This window comes from Solea senegalensis, linkage group LG10 (assembly GCF_019176455.1).
Source record: "Solea senegalensis isolate Sse05_10M linkage group LG10, IFAPA_SoseM_1, whole genome shotgun sequence".
Lineage (NCBI taxonomy): Eukaryota > Metazoa > Chordata > Actinopteri > Pleuronectiformes > Soleidae > Solea > Solea senegalensis.
The window spans coordinates 8,746,305-8,763,675 of NC_058030.1; the positions used below are offsets into that span (position 1 = coordinate 8,746,305).

Genomic DNA, 17,371 nt, shown 5'->3' on the forward strand with positions numbered 1-17,371 from the left:
ACGGGGTAAAGACAGATCAACTTTTTCTAAATAGAAGCGGAAAAGCAAATCTTTAAGTTCTTTAAATGAATAAAGATCTTAAAGATTAAACTTTATGATATTTACTTCACTGATGACACAATGATTTACATTTTTATTACATTATTAGTTTATGGAATTCTGTGGCCGTCTTTGTTAACCGTGACATTTTATTCTATATTATGATAATAATCAATATAATAATATTACCTGCACCTCAAATTCAAATAATAGTGACACTGTTTGGTCACATGAAGGTCGTTTTATTGTTAAGATCATCATATGACGACTATTCTCCCTGTGTGATATACAGCCGAATGTAATCATTTCCTAAATGTCTGTTCATTGAATCTGGACAAAAAAAAAAGTGCTGCTATTTTCCATTTCTGTGTGAATCTCAATCAGAAGCTTTTTCACGAAGCTCAGCCCAATCAAAGAAATCAATTCCAGGCTGTAATGGAAAAAGGGGCCTTTTGTGGTCAGGTTGTGAATTATAGATCCCTTATGATTTTCAGCCTCAGTGAACTGGTTTTATTACAGCTGCTAATAAGACCCTGAATATGAGACGCTGTGGCCTTTGTGTGCGCTGCTCTGTCTCATCAGCGGCCGTGTCAGCACACACACACACACACACACACACACACACACACACACACACACACACACACACGCGAGTGATCACGCAAATGAATCACAACAATGTGGCTTTGATGAAGACCCTGGATTATCTTGATGTTCTGGTTTACCACTGATAACCGTATGTTTGTGGCTTAGGTTGACTTACGCGTCTCAGTGACATGACTCTCGCTTTTACAGCTGCCAGCTCTGAAATGTGTTTTTTAAGGAGTTTCTAGGTTAAGGGCACTTAAAGATGAGGGTTATTATCGTATATGTAGATTCTGACAATGACACAACAGAGTGGCATTAAAGGATACAACATTAAGCATGGATATAACCTCTGGCACATCATTTATAGAGCACTGATGAAGTCCTCACTTAAAACACAGACATGTGAGCATGTACTTTACATTTTTATAATGTTTAACAGCCACAAAATGAAAGGTTTTTTTTATAATTAAAAGTCATTTTGTGACTCACATTTATTCCTTGTTAATCTCTATAAACAGATGGTGATTCATCGGCAGATGATAGCCGATAGGTCCTGAGATTGAGATTGATTTTTGTAAGATGAGGCGTTTAATAATGGAGCAGATATCAGACCCCAGGAAGTTGCCGATCACAGCCAAGACATAGGTTGTCACATAATCCGCAGCAAAACCAGCACATTGTGTATTTCTTTACTGGTATTTAACATATCATAAATAATCAGAGAGAGCTTATGAGGTGCAGGTACTTTTGTCACATTTTCTGTCTGTTTTCAGTATTTGTGAGCGGTTATTCGTCTTAAAGCATCGACATTCATTCATTTACTCTAAATCCCTAAACTTAACCATATTTACATTATAAGAAGTTCCTCAGAAATGACTTTCGACCACATTAGGACCCGGTTTTGGTATCCGTGTGCACGACTGGTCCTGAAAGGGTCATACAAACACACACTGTATGTCTCAAGGCTGGGTAAAAGTAACGCAAGTGCAAGATGAAGTTTTAATTGTGAATAAAATTGTGAAAGAAAACACCAGACTAACAATAATATAAGAGTGAAGTAGTGAAGTGGGAGAAAGTAGAAGAAGGGTGGAAGGGGTCTGGATTTGGGAGTGAGTGAAATCCATGTAGATGAATCCAGTGAACTCATTTGTTGTTTTATTCCTTCTATTCTTCTATCCAGGCATCACTAGAAAGAATCCTCGCACCCCTTTGTCTGACCTTCAAGGCACCAATGCTCTGAACGAGAAAGCCAGCAGGTGAGTCAGAGAGGATACTGATATAATTTATTTATTTATTTTTTTGAAAGAATAGGCAAACATGGTTCAGGATTCACAGGAATAAGAGTTATTAACTAAAATATCAAAAGAATGGATCACCAGCGAGATTCAGTTATTTCTTTCTTGGGCCTTCATTTTAGTTTTAATGTTAACAATCATGCCATGTTTTGTACTCGTGTCTCCTGTAGGGATGGCTACGGTGTTGGCTGTAACGGTCGCAGCTCCAGGTCGAGTCGCCTGTCGTCAACAGGAAGTCCCGCTCTGGAAGAAGACGGGATTTTCCTCAATACGACCAACAGCAAACTCCTGGAGAGAGCTCAGGGTATTCTACTGTGAGTGAGACAACCTGACACAACTCATCATGTGTAGTCTTTTATCAGTACAGTCAGTTTTACTCTGGTTTAGTTTAGAAGGAAACACTCTTTGTTCATGATTTTATGAACTACATTTAATTAATATCTACTAAAGGAAAACTACCTTTCTCATCTTCAGGAGAAACAAAAACTGCAAAAGCAAGCCGGCCCTTCCCAAGGTGAGGCACAGAACCCTCACACAACAGAGAAAAACAACACGTGGCACTAAAACCATTGACATGCTGGGTTTAATGGTCTGTGTCTTTCATGTGTGCAGCACTTGTTGGACATCAAGTCTCTGCGCTACCTGAGCAGTGTGACGCTGCACGACCGCATCACCAAGTCTCTCCTTCACCTGCACAAGAAGAAGAAGCCGCCCAGCATCAGTGCACAGTTCCAGGTCAGTGCTGCTCTCGCCCTCTGCTGGACACTGTGGAGAATCACAAAAATAGAAGTGACACAGCAGATTACTTTCAGTAATGGAAACAGAAAAAGAAATAAGGATAATTATAAAAATCCTGTCAACTGTAATGAAACGGAAAGAAAGTCTTCACTTTCCATTACTTTCACCGGGGCGTCGTTCTCCTCACCCAGCACTTTGTTCATCATGTCTCATTTATTGGCCTTTGTTTGCCTGTTGTTTTATCTGAGGTTGATTCTTTTCTTTACCCTGACTGGACTGAGGACACAGTCAGTTCTCAAAGATGTTTATAAGGTTGTCTACGCGTCTGCCAAGACACCTGACACCACTTCACTCACTCCATAAATGCAGTTAGTAACACGTGACATGAGTGGCTGATAAAGGTCTTTATTGTCATTGGATGAAGATGTGATGTCAGTCGTTTGTGCTTGCAGGCGTCCCTCAATAAGCTGATGGAGACGCTTGATCAGTCGGAGCCTTATTTTGTCAAGTGTATTCGATCCAATGCTGAGAAGGTAATGGCTGCTTTATCAGAGCTTGTAATGACGACCGACGGTTGATTCGGACTCCGTGGTATTGACTCCTGTCTCCGTCTGTCTCTCACTCAGCTGCCGTTGCGTTTCAATGACAGTCTGGTGCTCAGGCAGCTCAGATACACGGGTATGCTGGAAACCGTCCGGATACGCCAGTCAGGATACAGCATCAAATACACCTTCCAGGTAATCCGCTCCCTCTATGTTGTCGTTTTGTCTCCTTTTTGTATTTAAGGCTTATATTGATAAGAATCTGCTTGCTTGGGTGCCCTGATTTGGGAGAGACATCCCATTTTTTGCCTGAGGCAAATGTGAACAGATGGGATTCTTAGTATGAGTGCTTCATAATCACAATTTAAAGTAAATAAATGGCAGCTTTTTGTGGTTATATAATTGCTGAGATTGTTTTGTGTCAGGAGAAATCTTATTTCTTATGTATATTTTGGTACAGTGCATATGTAGTGTGTATGTACCTTGACGATCACAATAAACCATCAGAATCCCAGTTTTCTGACCTGCATGCTACGTTGCAGGACTTTGTGCATCACTTTCACGTGCTGCTGCCTCGAGGCACGAGCGCGACCAAGTCAGGTATCAGGGAATTTTTCAGACAGATCCACCTGCTGCCTGCTGGGTACCAAGTGGGCAACACAATGGTATGATGAATTCTGGTGAACCCACTCATATATTTGACTGCTGTGTTATACAGTGCATGTGTTTGTGAAATTCATAACGTTTCCCATGTGTGACGAAGGTGTTCCTGCGGGAGGCAGAGCGTCAGAGACTCCAAACCCTCCTCCATCAGGAAGTCCTGCGGCGAATCGTCACGCTGCAGCGCCGCTTCAGGGCCATGCTGGAGAGGAGGCACTTTGTCGACATGAGACAAGCTGTCTGTGCCATCCAGGTGGGACGTTGTTGTTGGACATCAATCAATAACATTAATCGCTGAGTCTTTCACCCAACATTTCAGTAGGAATTTAAATAGTCCATTAAGGATATTTATATGTTCACATTAGTTTTCACTGGGAAATTAGGCTGAAAAGTCAAGACCCACAAAATAAACCATCACCAAAAACACAAAAACATTGATAATAATTTAAGCAATTAAAAGTGGGAGCTTTTGTATGTTATATTGTTTACTAAATAGGTTTAAAATGACTTCTGACGTACTGTTATTTCAAGAGAGAACGAGAAAGAACAGGAGAAGAAAACACTGTATTCAGGCCCCGGCTGCTTTGTTTGTTCTGGACAAGTACTGAGAGTGAAGCTGTCCAAATATCTGTCAGACTGAAAGAAAACAAGCCACTCAATCAGGAGCCAATGAAGCACAGATAACGTTTAGGTGCAGAAGTTTTAACATACAAACTGACAACAGTGTAAAACTGAGGAGGCTGAGGTTGGAAATGGATATCTCCATAAAAAAAACCTTTGGAAAGTTTGTCAGAAAAGAAATTGGTTGACATTGAACAGGAAGAAAATGACCTTTTTCCGAGGTCAAAACAAAATTATGCAATTATTTTTCCTGTTATGTCTGCCAGATGCAGGTGCCAGATAAGGCGGTCATACTGTATCCCATTATTCTGACATAACGTAACTGGCCATGCAAAACACAAATATCAAATTCACAAACTTCAATTTAGTCGAGTGTTGCTCTGAGGATATTGTGATTTGTTTGTGGCAACTCAACACAAAAATGGGGAAATCAGTCATTTTTCATTGTGGTTTGGATCACATGCATGTTTTGTACTCCATTCAAGGGAAATCGATCTAAAAGCAGCTTTTCCCCTGTAACTGAACACAACATCTTCTCTAACCATTCTTCTGCAGCAATGGTGGCGATGCTGCCTTCATAAACAGTCCGCCATGGATGCGGGCATAGAGGAGGGCGCTGCGGTTTGTCTGCAGGCGGCCTGGAGGAGCTACGTGGAGCGCAGGAAGTTCCTCAAGTGGCAGGAGTCGGCCGTTGTCATACAGAGGAGCTGGAGGAACTGCTGCCGCCGCAGGTCTGTGGCGGCTGTGACCGTTCAAACGGCCTGGAGAGGATTCAGAGAGAGGAGCCGCTACTGTCGGACACTCAGGGCGGTGACACAGCTGCAGACGCTGGGCAGAGGATACCTGGCTCGACTCAGGTGAGTTGAAGTGTGAAGTCGAAGAGAAGATAAGCAACTGAAGCGTTTGTGTTGTGTGTTTGAGTATGTTTAGAATTGCATTTTGTCTCTTCAGGTTCAGGGGCCTAAAGGAGCAGCATGGCAGACTCGGCAGTCCAGTAGCAGAGGTGAATGCGGTGACCATGGAGGACCTCACCTCATCAGGACAGGAAAGATGTGTCCAGGACATTTCTGCTGGAATGTCTGAACACCCCAAACCAGTTTTGGTGGACGTGAGAGAGACCGACAGAGACGAGACCTCAGAGCGAAGCAAGAGCATCGATGAGACCGTCCACAAGAGCCGGTCAAAGCGAGAGAGCAGACGGATGAGAGAGCTGGAGCAGGCTCAGTTCAGCTTGGAGCTTCTGAAGGTCCGCAGTACCAGTCTGGAATGTCCAGTGCAAGAGGACTCAGTCATCGACGGCAGCATCTCTCAACTGGACGAACACCACAGACTTTCCCCCCGAGGATCCCCAGCTAGTCAAGGAAGTTTTGAACTTCTCAGTGACATGGAGACTGAAGGCTCTGGAGGTTTGACTGCTCGTCAAGAACAATCCCAAGCTCCAGATATTTACCCACTCGAGAGGCTGAGAGACTCAAACTATAACGAAAAGCCAATAGTGGAGGTTCCCAGGGCAAAGTTTTATATTTCTTCTGACCAAAGTCCAATTCATGAGCCAAAATTTGAAAGCCCCAGCAAATCTTACAAAGAGCGAAGGGAGTCCGCATCTCGAAGGCCAGTAGTGGTTTTAATCAGTATGCAGAAGGAGAGTCCTGTTGATGAGGAGAAGCTGCTGACAGCCCAGACCATGGAAAAGGCTCCTCAAACAGGAGCAGCAGCATCTGACTCTCAAATGACACCCATTGCAGGCTTGGAGGTGGGATCAGACATCAAGAGTACGGGTGAGACATTAACCCAGGCGAGAAGAGATATAAATGGGGTGAACAAGCCACTGATTGTCCACTCCTCAGCCACTCAAGGACCAAGTCCAGAAGCCCCAGGGCTTTGCCCCTCTGAGGTGGACATCCAGATCGTCCTGGAGCCAAAGCCGGATGTTCCCCCACATCAGCAGGAAAATAGTGTGGTCCAGCCAGTACAGGCTCCCAGTGTGATCCTGGAAACCAAACCACCCAAAGCCCAGAAGAAGAGCTCATCCCAGACTGTGATCGTGAACATGCTGGAGAAACCGTCCCACGCGGTGTTCTCCCCGCCCAGACGCAAGCTGCCCTTCTCCAAGTGAGTGACCCATGAGCCACGGGTTTGTTTGTCTAATCTGCTTTGATATGCTTGATATGTCATTATGGAGATCGTAGAATTAAATAATTAATGGTTTACAATTGCAGACATACAATATACTGCATTAGATTCAAGTCTTCTCGTCCTCTGCTGTGTTGCAGGTCAGATAAGGATTTGGTGAACCAAGAACGATCTCTTGCCATGTTCAGAGACGACTCTAAATCTGCTGGATCCAGAAACAGAGAGGTAGGACACAGAGACGTGTGCACATTGTTTGATTGTTGTACTGTGTGGAAACTAATCTCTACGTTGAGAGCACATTTATGTTAAACTGCAAGAAACTCATTCTACTACTTTGGAATGAGATCATTTTCAAGTTTCTAATTTAAAAGTAACATCTACAGAAGAATATTAGACTTCTAAATTAGAATGGAATAGAACTTGTCGTCCACCAAGGTGGAAATGTGCCTTTGTCTCACCAACATACATACAATCATAAAAGGAGACATTCAGGAAGTCCTAAAAACCACACACATAGTTCAAACAAGAAAAAAACAAGAGCGAGAAATAAGTACAGCTGAAACAATAAATCGATAAGTCGATTATTAATCGATTACTAAATTAATCGACAACTATTTTGATAATCAGTTCAAAGCTTTTTTCATGATTAAAACAAGATTTCCGATTGTTTAAGCTTCTTAAATGTGAATATTTTCTTCATTTCTTTGCTCTGGATAACAAAGAAATCATTCAAAGTGAATCATTTTGGTTTGTGGACAAAACAAGACATTTGAGAACATCATCATTTCCAGGTTTGATAAACACTGCTCAACATTTTTTATGGTTTTCTGATATTTTATGGACCAAACGATTAATTGAGAAAATAATCAACAGATTAATTGATTATGAAAATAATCGTAAGTTGCAGCTCTAGAAATAAGAGACAATTGTGAACGACATGAGAAAGAGAAAAACAGTTATCACAAACAATAAAACTACCAATAAAAATATGTAAGAATCATGGTCCTCTTATCACTTAGTGCAATCCGTTTCTCAGGCAATGTACCTTTAAAACACAATCAGTGTTATGTGTGTACGATGACAGCTTTCACAGATCTGGTGTTTGGTCAGTGACGTGAGTCTCTCAGTGGTCAGAAATGTTTCCAGTATCTCACAACAACAACTTCCACCAGAGAGTCATTTAACCAAAAGATGACATTCTCCAAAATCTCACGTGTACATAAACACACACACACACACACACACACACATGCACGAGAGGGAGCCGCTGAGCTGACCTGATGTTCCTGTGATTGCCTGGCAGCAGGTAGGCCGTCCGGGCCCTAAAAAGAAAGCTCGAATGTCGCGGACGCGCTCCGACTTCCTCACCCGCTGTAACTCTGAGGGAGCGACGCAGTCGGACGACGACGACGAATACTACATTCCCGCCCACTCCCACACGCTACCCCCCTCCCTGTCTCCCACACACACCCATCCCGAGGCCGACTGTCACAGTGACTCAGAGATGGTAAAATACCGGATCTCCAGAGGTCCCGTGACCTCCTAACAAGTTTCCTGTCCACTCCGCATTACTCCCTCCCCGTCCACCTCCTTCTCAGGTGGACCTGGCCGAGCAGCTGGGGAGGAGCTGTTTAACCCTGTTGTTTCTTTGCTTCACTCAAACCGACCGTCAGCATGGACTCTAAAAGCTTCACTCCGCTGTGACGGTGTTTGAATTCTATCAAAGTAACAAGTGTTTCTGGTTAAAGCTCTATCTGGGGAAAACTGCAATGTGTTAGAGTTTGATATTCTATAAGGTAGAGATACATTTTTTAGAGATAAAAAATTCTATCTTATTTTTTATCTTTTTTTATCTATATTGTATTTTATTTTATTCTATTCTCATTTCTTTAACTTAGCTGTTGTCAATGTGTGTTTCCCCCCTGGGGGAGGAATAAAGCCATTCAATTCAATTCAAAGATAAGTCACCAAGTGACATCGCAGTGACATTAAACTGAAGAGAGCAACAGCTTCACCTTTTTAGAAGCAAATGTTTCTCATTTGATTGTAACGTAATGATTGGATCTATTTCTGATCATTGTGTTAGTATCACTATTAGGAATGAGCCAATATGATATTCAGTACTGGTCCAATAATGTAAATGTAAACTCTGATACAGTCCAGCAACAGCATTTTAGCTGAGTCATGTTGTTCTTTTTCTTGGGAGAAGAAGATTAGTTACACAGTTGGAGAATGATGTCTTTGAAGGAGCTCAAAATGGCACAAATTAGTTGTTAACATGTCCATAGTTTAAAATGAATGTGGTCGATACTTCGGTATGAGGCACGAAAAAGTGGTATGGTGCCATCCCTCCCTAATCACTGTATAGCATGTCATTAAATGCAGCAGCTACAGTTTTACATTGATGGCCTGCTGCTGTTTGCTGCCAGCCTTATCAAATGAATTCTAGGTGAAGAAGATCTTCACTTTCAGGTTATGGATCACTGAAGATCTTGCGCGCTCACGTTTTGACCTCCAACAGCTGGCCTGTCCTGCAAACACGTCGCTCCACCTTGTGCCGCACACCACGCCCTCTGTTGCTGCTGCTGCTGCTGCATGCTGGAGTCGTTTAAACATCCACTAGAGTAATGTCTCACTAACCACGCCGTTTTTCCAAGAGAATCTTAGAGCATGACTTCTGTTTCTGCACCTCACACTCTCTCAACATTAGCGCCGTTAACTGGGATGCCCACTGATTTCTCCAATCCCTCACAGTAGTGGGTTTTTTTCTCAGTAGAATTTTGAACAGATCAGAACAAATCATATCATCATAATATAACCCTAACATTTTATAGTGCCTGTGTTTAGAATGCATGTATCTTAGTCCACAAAGACTAAACTGGACTAAATGCTGCTGCACTTCACCCACCGAAACTGCAGCGTCCAACAAAGTATGAAACCTGATCAGCTGTCCAGACTCTGGTCCAGACTCTGGTCAGCTGACTGAAATTGTAATATATACGTATATATATATTTGTTTTCATCGCCTATTTCTCTGCTGTCCAGCCGTCTCAGAAGGACCAGAAGAAGATCCATAAGACAATGTCATCGGGAGACCTGGGCAAGGTTGAGGTCCTCAGGAAAACCTCCAGCCATGACGGAAGGTAAATCCACCACAGGTTTATTTTACCACTGCAGAGCGACACAGACATGGACATGTATCTCTTTTGGTGGACAGCAATCTTTAAATCAGGTGATCTTTCAGTTAATCAGCTGTTTGTCATTTAGCAGGATGAGAGGGAAGATGCGATTCTGGAGCAAGTCGAAGCACGGAGAGAAAAAACTGTCCCGAGAGAAGCAGGCGAGCAGGAGTGAATCTGTAGAAACACATGGTAATAACATTATATGCTGTCTGTCTTCAGGTTTCTGAGAGTCACACCACCGCACACTAACACAACCACCACTCTTTGTCTCCTAGAAGGCCCGTCTCCTCCTCGCAGTCCGGACCTGGAGGCAGCGTCCTCTCAGGGAGCGAGGGACAGTAACGAGAACAAGGAGCCGTCTCCTAAAATGAAGCGGCGGCGCAGCGTGAAGATCAGCAGCATCGCTCTGGAACCCGCGCTGTGGCAGAACGACTCGCTGCACATCCTCTCGTCAGCCCACGACTACCGCAGCATGAACGACTTCCTCATGAAGAAGGTGAGAGGGTGAAACCTGCGCCTGCTGAGGCCGTACCTTACTGTCCTCTTAATACTTTTCATCCACATCAAACAGGTTTATGAGCTGATGCACTTATTAGTTAACAGCCTGCCTACCTACACGGTCCGTTATGAGAATGTTCTCTTAAAGGTAATGTAGATAATATCTCTGAATCTTATATCTTTATTCATCTTTATGTCATTTTAAGTTGTCATTTTAAGCAGCTCACGGACATTTCCTAAGCTTACTCGTCGATTAAAAACACTGTTCTCCTCACGAGGCAGATGACAATGGGACATTGTAGGGGTGCAATGTCATGTAGACCTAAGATCTTAAAAAATGCAGCTGCCTCTTGTGCTGGAGCAGTAACTGGCTACTGCTACATCTGAATGTCTTCACTCCAGGATGTGTAAATATGATGGATCAGTTTCATAATATCCTATTATTGTCATACATGGTGTATTTGTGTGCTAAGATTCTTTTACATCTCGTTTTGAAGGAATATTCATGCAGCCTTTGAGTTTTAGGGTTCATAGTCCACTTTTTAAACACTGTATTCCTTGTTACACATGAGTACTCTAGTCTTAGGAAGCATTTGTGTGCTTTTTGTCCATGTTGTTTACGTTCCACCTCTTGTTCTGCCGAACTGTTTACTTGAAAGCTATTTTTTTTCCATCCAGATCGCTGACCTGGATTCTGAGGACAGTAAGAAAGACACCATGGTGGACGTCGTCTTCAAGAAGGCACTGAGGGAGTTCAGGATCAACATGCTCAACTCATACTCCACTGCTCTGGCTGTGAGCACACACCACTACTTTCTTTCTAAGTTTTCAAAAACAGAATAATACAATGAGCTCAACCTGAGACACTGTAATGTGATTGTCTAATCCGTCCGGCATGTACTGCACTACTTTGTCCAGAGACCACGCCCAATCTGGCACATTAGAGGGCAAAAATAAACTGGAGAGAAAAAAAAAACAACTGAAATAATCCATAAAGAAGTCTTGATGGTAAATGTAATTGCTGCATTGATTCGGGACCTTCTTACAGACTTTAATGGGATCTATTTTTTTCTTTCTCATCCACCAGATGGATGACGGGAAAAGTATCCGTTACAAGGACCTGTACGCACTGTTCGAGCAAATTCTGGAGAAGACCATGCGTCTGGAGCAGAGGGACTGGAGTGAGTCACCGGTCAAAGTGTGGGTGAACACTTTTAAGGTCTTCCTGGATGAATTCATGACTGAGTTCAAGCCCATGGAGGGAACCGTCGGCAGGGTAAGATACACAAACACTAGATGAATGGATGAAAAGATAACTTTGTCATTGTTAATAAGAAATGCTACTTTATATGGAGTGACTGTCACAGATGGATTTTATGATAAATACTGGAAAATGTAAACAAACAAATAATCTGTACATTTCAAAATAAGTAACTCATCTTTTTTTCTTTTCAGACTCTTAAACGTGAGCGCAAAAAGTCAAGAAAGAAGGAAACGGACATTGTGAGTCCAGAATTATTTTTGTTTGAGCAAAAAAATGATAATTCAGAATTTAAAAAAAAATGAATCTGATGTGACTGGTGTCTCCACTGCCCCCTGCAGGTGGAGGAACATAATGGCCACATCTTCAAGTCAACCCAGTACAGCATTCCCACTTACTGCGAGTACTGCTCATCCCTCATCTGGATGATGGACAGAGCCTGTGTCTGCAAACGTGAGGACTGGACACACACACACACACAGACATAATACCTAACTCTAACCTAAATCCAATTCTAAAGGGACACTTCACCTAAAAAATATACAGTTTTTCACTCATTTTCAGAGATAATGTGTCATGTGATCATCAAACAGCCACTCTGAGGCACAAGGATTCTTGATCAAGTGGGAAAACTCCAAAATCAGGTCTTAACCCCCAAAAAAGCCCTTTAAAGAAGTGAAGTCCAGCTAAAATGTCCTCACTTTGCCAACATGTCCTCACTCTGTATGGTTTATACTGTACAATTTTGAAAGCCACAGATACAAGAACACACATACACAATCTTGCACATTATTCTTAGTGAGGACACTCATAGACATAATATATTCCTCAGCCCATTAACCTAACCTTAACCATTACAGCCAAATGCATAACCCTAACCCTGAGCCAAACTGTCCTCATAAAGATAGTCCTGTCTACAACAGACACTCACAAGTTCATTTGTTCAGTTTGTACAAAAAAAATAAAAAATAACAGCCAGAATTTCGATGTGTTTTTTCCGATGAAATGGTGGTTGTTTGGTGAAGTCATGGAATGATGGAAAGTCATGAAGATGAAGATGAATCATTCCTGGAAGAATGATGATTTTCCATGTTTCACATTGTGTGTGTGTGTGTGTTGCAGATTATGTCGGATGGTCGTTGAATAGATTTAAAGTTTTAAATGTTGTGGAAACTAAAGGAAGAAACAGCAAATGTTTTAATGCTAACCTGGTGTAAAGACATGGATACAATGGAGTTGATCCAAATATTGTTGCATCTTACCTCATCTCACCTTACATTTTATTTTACTCTCTTCTTATTTTTGCCCTAAAAGCAGACTAGAGAGATATGCAAGTCTGACAAGACACACACACACACACACTACCAGCAATCCCTAATGTTCTCCCTAACTCACTTACCACAGGCACTCACGCCCATGCGTACAGTTTATTTCCACTCACACAACACATTACACCCCCTCCTACACACACACAGTCATACTCAAACCTCCCTGACTTGCCCTGCCTCCCTGAGTGTCAGAAAGATTTGATATAAAAACCTCTTTCTTCTGTCTGGTTAAGAAGCTCCATCAGCTCTTTCACATCATAGACATCACATCCAAACTCTGTCGCTCTCATCTTTTTACTTGTGTGGGTCTTTGAGCTTGGGACAGACTGACTGACATACTGACTGACTGACCGCAGCTGTTTTTGGGAGAATTAGTCTGATTGAATTGTTCTGTTTTCTGCAGTGTGTCGCTACGCCTGCCACAGGAAGTGCTGCTCCAAGATGACGACCAAGTGCAGTAAAAAGGTAGGTGGAGATATGTTTTTTTGACTCTTTTTGACCACTGTTTAGTAGAGTCTTCCTCCATCAGGCACATCTTAATGGGAATCTCTGTGCTTGTGTTTTTTTAATACAAGTATGATCCGGAGCTGTCGTCCCGACAGTTCGGGGTGGAGTTGTCCCGTCTGACGAATGAGGAGCGATTGGTGCCACAGCTGGTGGAGAAACTCATCAACTACATTGAGATGCACGGCCTCTACACAGAGGGGATCTACAGAAAGTCGGGCTCCACCAATAAGATCAAAGAACTCCGTCAGGGGCTGGACACAGGTGAGACTAACACCTGAGGACGTTTGAGACGCAGCAGTTTGTAGTTAAATTTATTCAGCCTGCACAACCTGTAAAGTACTATGAATACTAGTGCTACTGTTCTACTGTTGCTACTATTACTACCTCCACTTTATCCTCCATCCTAGCATTTTTTTACTGCTACATCTACCACCTATGTCTATTACTAATAGATATATCTATTTTTATTCTAATAATAATAATAACACTAACTCTCATTATTGCTGTCCCCTTAATGCCTATATTTATTTACAATTACATTAAAAAAACGTAATAATTGTGTTTTTGTTGTCAAACAGATGCTACATTAAGTGGAGATTGCTAATTTGAATATAGCGCATACAATAGATTGAGTAAATTTAGCTATGATGCAAATTTGTGATATTAGTTAGTGCCCAATGTAGCGAAAAAGGCAACAAACCGAAATCTGCAAATAACTTCACATGTAATCTATTCCGATATATATCAGCAGGAGAAGCAACCAATAAGCTGCCATGTATTTTTTATCAAAGTACAACTTCGAAAATTAGAAACTCTGGCGAGCCAACACTTCTGCTTCCATCAACTGGGTGTAGTTCACACTCCGACCGCTAGATGACAGCAACGTGCTTCCAATGCAATCCTTGGAATACAGTATACATCGAACAGCATTAGCGATAGTGGGATACAGACGCTGACTCGGCTGCACTCAGAGCGGGAGCAGTTTGAGATGAATTTGTGACAATCATCTAGAAGAGGTTATTATTATTATTATTTGTAGGAGTAGTATCAACAATAGTCCCATGGGTACTGTATTTTACCCAACCTTAATCAATTTCACCTCTTTAACCTTCAAAATGTTTTAATTTTCGTTCATATTTAAGCACATTGAATGTGAGATAATGTATATTACAAATACATTCGCTTTGCTAGCCTTGCTTCTACTCGTGCTAACTGACCACGACAACAACGTCTGCTTCTGAAGCATCTGCGTAGCTGTCGCTGCGCTTACTACACATACTACACACTACACTTCCTCTGATATCGCTGCTACTCTTAAACTCTGTGTCTCTCTGCTGTAGATGTGAACAGCGTAAACCTGGATGACTACAACATCCATGTCATCGCCAGTGTTCTCAAACAGTGGCTGCGAGACTTGCCCAGCCCTCTCATGACCTTTGAACTGTATGAGGAGTTCCTCAGGGCCATGGGTAAGTTCATGATTATTTACCTCAGGTGTTTTGGTTCTCTTTGCTAGGTGAGCATCATTAGAATGATGTGTGTGTGTGTGTGTGTGTCTTTCTCTCTCTCTGTCTTTTCAGGTCAGCCAGACAAGCGGGAGATCATTCAGTGGGTCTATTCAGTGATCGACCAGCTTAGCAGGACACACTTAAGCACACTGGAGCGCCTCATCTTCCATCTGGTCAGGTGAGATGTGGGATAGAGTCACAGACAAGACAAGACAGTCTGAGTGTGAAAATTAGGTTCCAAAACAAGATCAGAACGATGATTTCGCCTGCTGTTTCGGCTTTTTTCACTCTTGGCTGTAGAGGTTTCAGATTCCTTGTGTTTTGTTCTCACTACTCATCAAACCATCACAGTCACGTGTCGTGTTTGTTCATAATCTTATTCTATCACCAGCGAGATTAACAGGCGCTGTGTTGTGGTGTGTTACAGGATCGCCCTGCAGGAGGAGACTAACAGGATGTCAGCCAACGCCCTCGCCATCGTGTTTGCTCCCTGCATCCTTCGCTGCCCGGACTCCATTGACCCTCTGCAGAGCGTCCAAGACATCAGCAAGACCACTGCGTATGTATTTTAATCAAGAAATAATAATGTTTGACTAGTTCACATTTTAATACTCTGCCCAGTTATATAGCAATATAAGATTAGTTGTCATTGAATATTTACATCCATACAGCCAAGTGTAATTAAAGCTGTACACTGCAGTTCACCTCGCATCAGTAAGGTTTGGGTCAGTAAACCCTGATCTGGTTTGCATTTCAACTTCAGGGTGTGTGTAGCCTGGATGGTGATAACTGTATCAGCTACTTATTATTATTATTATTATTATTATTATTGTTATATTAAAATCTGGTTCAGTGCATCACTAGTCACCATCTAATATTTAATTCTTAATATCTCTCTTTGTAGGTGTGTGGAGCTCATCGTCAACGAGCAGATGAGGAAATACAGAGCTCGCCTGAAGGACATTAGCAGTCTGGAGTTTGCAGAAAACAAAGCCAAAAGCCGACTGACCCACATCAGGAAATCCATGGTAAGACCAGAACTGTAGCTGCTCACAGTCGATTCACTGTAGGTGATAATATGAATCATCCTTATTGCTTGTTAAGGATTGTGATGGTTTATCAGTTCCATGAGGAGCTGACATGGTTTTCACACAGCCATGGCAGGAGTTCATTCCTCTGTGTTTATTTACATCTGTCATCAACAAAAGGCCTTGTGTATTTCCCACACAATAACATTCTAAACACTACATGCTGCTAAATTATCAGTGTTTATCTCCTCACAATTCAGCGATACCTCTGTAATAAGTAATAAGTAAAATACAATAAATGAACACATTTATATTTCGGTGTTGTAATACTAATCTATTATTTAGGTTAAACTTTACTGTCTACATATTAGAGAATTGTCTTTGGCTCCGACAGAAGAAATTACGAAAAATTCACTTCCTCTCTGTACAAACGTGTGCAATGGATTCTGATCCTAAAGATTTACATAAAAACACAGTAAACAAAGAGTCATAATATAAATAGGTGAGCTCAAAACACCAGTTGTTAACCATTAATAGGTGACACCATATGAAAAGAAAAATTATAGTTGCCATGCAGCTCAGAAACTTACCTTCTTCAGGTTAAAGTTGTAACTTTGAAGAACAGACTAAAAACATGTGTTTGGTTACATGAACACAACTAAAGTAATGAAAATAGAGATAAAGAATGAAATGGGTAAATTTGTGGTTCGGTTCTGCTATAATCTAACTAATTTGAGATTATTGGTTGGTTATTTTTGCCCGGCTGGTAATCCAGTCTTGATACAGATGTTAAAACCTCACCCTCCAATCGTATTCAGCTCGGTTTTAAACTTTTATCCTACAAACCACCAAACCCATGCTTAACGTGATTACTTTACTGCTCCCTAACCCTGATCTATCCTCCCTCCCTTCCTCTCCCCAAACCCTCCTTCCAGAAACCCGTACTAATTGCTGTTAGGTTTATGAGCATAACCCGCACTTCCACCCCGGTATGTATGCCCCTCCCACTCCATGTAGCTGCCCACCACCACCAGTCCTGACCATCAGTCTGCTCACGCTGTCTGTCACAGTACTCATCATGTCCGCCTTTTAGCCGTCTGACTCTATGTTTGTGTCTTGATTAGTAAATATCACCAAAGATGTTTGTGATGAAGACCATGTTCAAGAGTTCGATAGAGACAGATAAACTCTTTTGTTACTACTTTTTATTATTAGAGATCATTCAGCTTGTGCTTAAGTCTTATTCTAAAGACCAGTGGAGGCTACATTTAATACATAACAACAAAGAGTGATTGATTGGTTGATTGATTGATTGATTGAGTGATTGATTGATGAGCATGAGGTAAGTTAATTAGATTCTTATGAAGCTACTTTTTTTTTTGCCTTTAAACAAATATTGTGTAAAACCACAGAGTAAATGTTAAAGAGAATCTGCCAACCAAC

General features: G+C 41.8%; 1 protein-coding gene across 7 annotated transcripts in view; it reads left to right on the forward strand.

The window, feature by feature from the left end:
* The window catches only part of LOC122775378 (unconventional myosin-IXAa-like), a 120,650-nt gene that overhangs the window by 98,642 nt on the left and 4,637 nt on the right, over positions 1-17,371 (forward strand). For 3 of the 7 annotated variants that reach the window (XM_044035211.1, XM_044035214.1, XM_044035215.1), the window contains 26 exons: positions 1,808-1,883; positions 2,093-2,236; positions 2,397-2,436; positions 2,535-2,657; positions 3,113-3,193; positions 3,287-3,397; positions 3,745-3,867; positions 3,966-4,115; positions 5,039-5,340; positions 5,435-6,595; positions 6,757-6,841; positions 7,920-8,123; positions 9,662-9,759; positions 9,884-9,987; positions 10,074-10,294; positions 10,975-11,091; positions 11,384-11,572; positions 11,752-11,799; positions 11,899-12,010; positions 13,289-13,350; positions 13,461-13,653; positions 14,733-14,861; positions 14,973-15,078; positions 15,328-15,459; positions 15,805-15,928; positions 16,864-16,917. In XM_044035211.1, coding sequence (XP_043891146.1) covers positions 1,808-1,883; positions 2,093-2,236; positions 2,397-2,436; positions 2,535-2,657; positions 3,113-3,193; positions 3,287-3,397; positions 3,745-3,867; positions 3,966-4,115; positions 5,039-5,340; positions 5,435-6,595; positions 6,757-6,841; positions 7,920-8,123; positions 9,662-9,759; positions 9,884-9,987; positions 10,074-10,294; positions 10,975-11,091; positions 11,384-11,572; positions 11,752-11,799; positions 11,899-12,010; positions 13,289-13,350; positions 13,461-13,653; positions 14,733-14,861; positions 14,973-15,078; positions 15,328-15,459; positions 15,805-15,928; positions 16,864-16,917 — 4,289 coding nt within the window. The remainder of the gene's footprint in view (positions 1-1,807; positions 1,884-2,092; positions 2,237-2,396; positions 2,437-2,534; positions 2,658-3,112; positions 3,194-3,286; positions 3,398-3,744; positions 3,868-3,965; positions 4,116-5,038; positions 5,341-5,434; positions 6,596-6,756; positions 6,842-7,919; positions 8,124-9,661; positions 9,760-9,883; positions 9,988-10,073; positions 10,295-10,974; positions 11,092-11,383; positions 11,573-11,751; positions 11,800-11,898; positions 12,011-13,288; positions 13,351-13,460; positions 13,654-14,732; positions 14,862-14,972; positions 15,079-15,327; positions 15,460-15,804; positions 15,929-16,863; positions 16,918-17,371) is intronic. The other 4 variants (XM_044035213.1, XM_044035212.1, XM_044035217.1 and 1 more) reach the window with 4 other exon arrangements.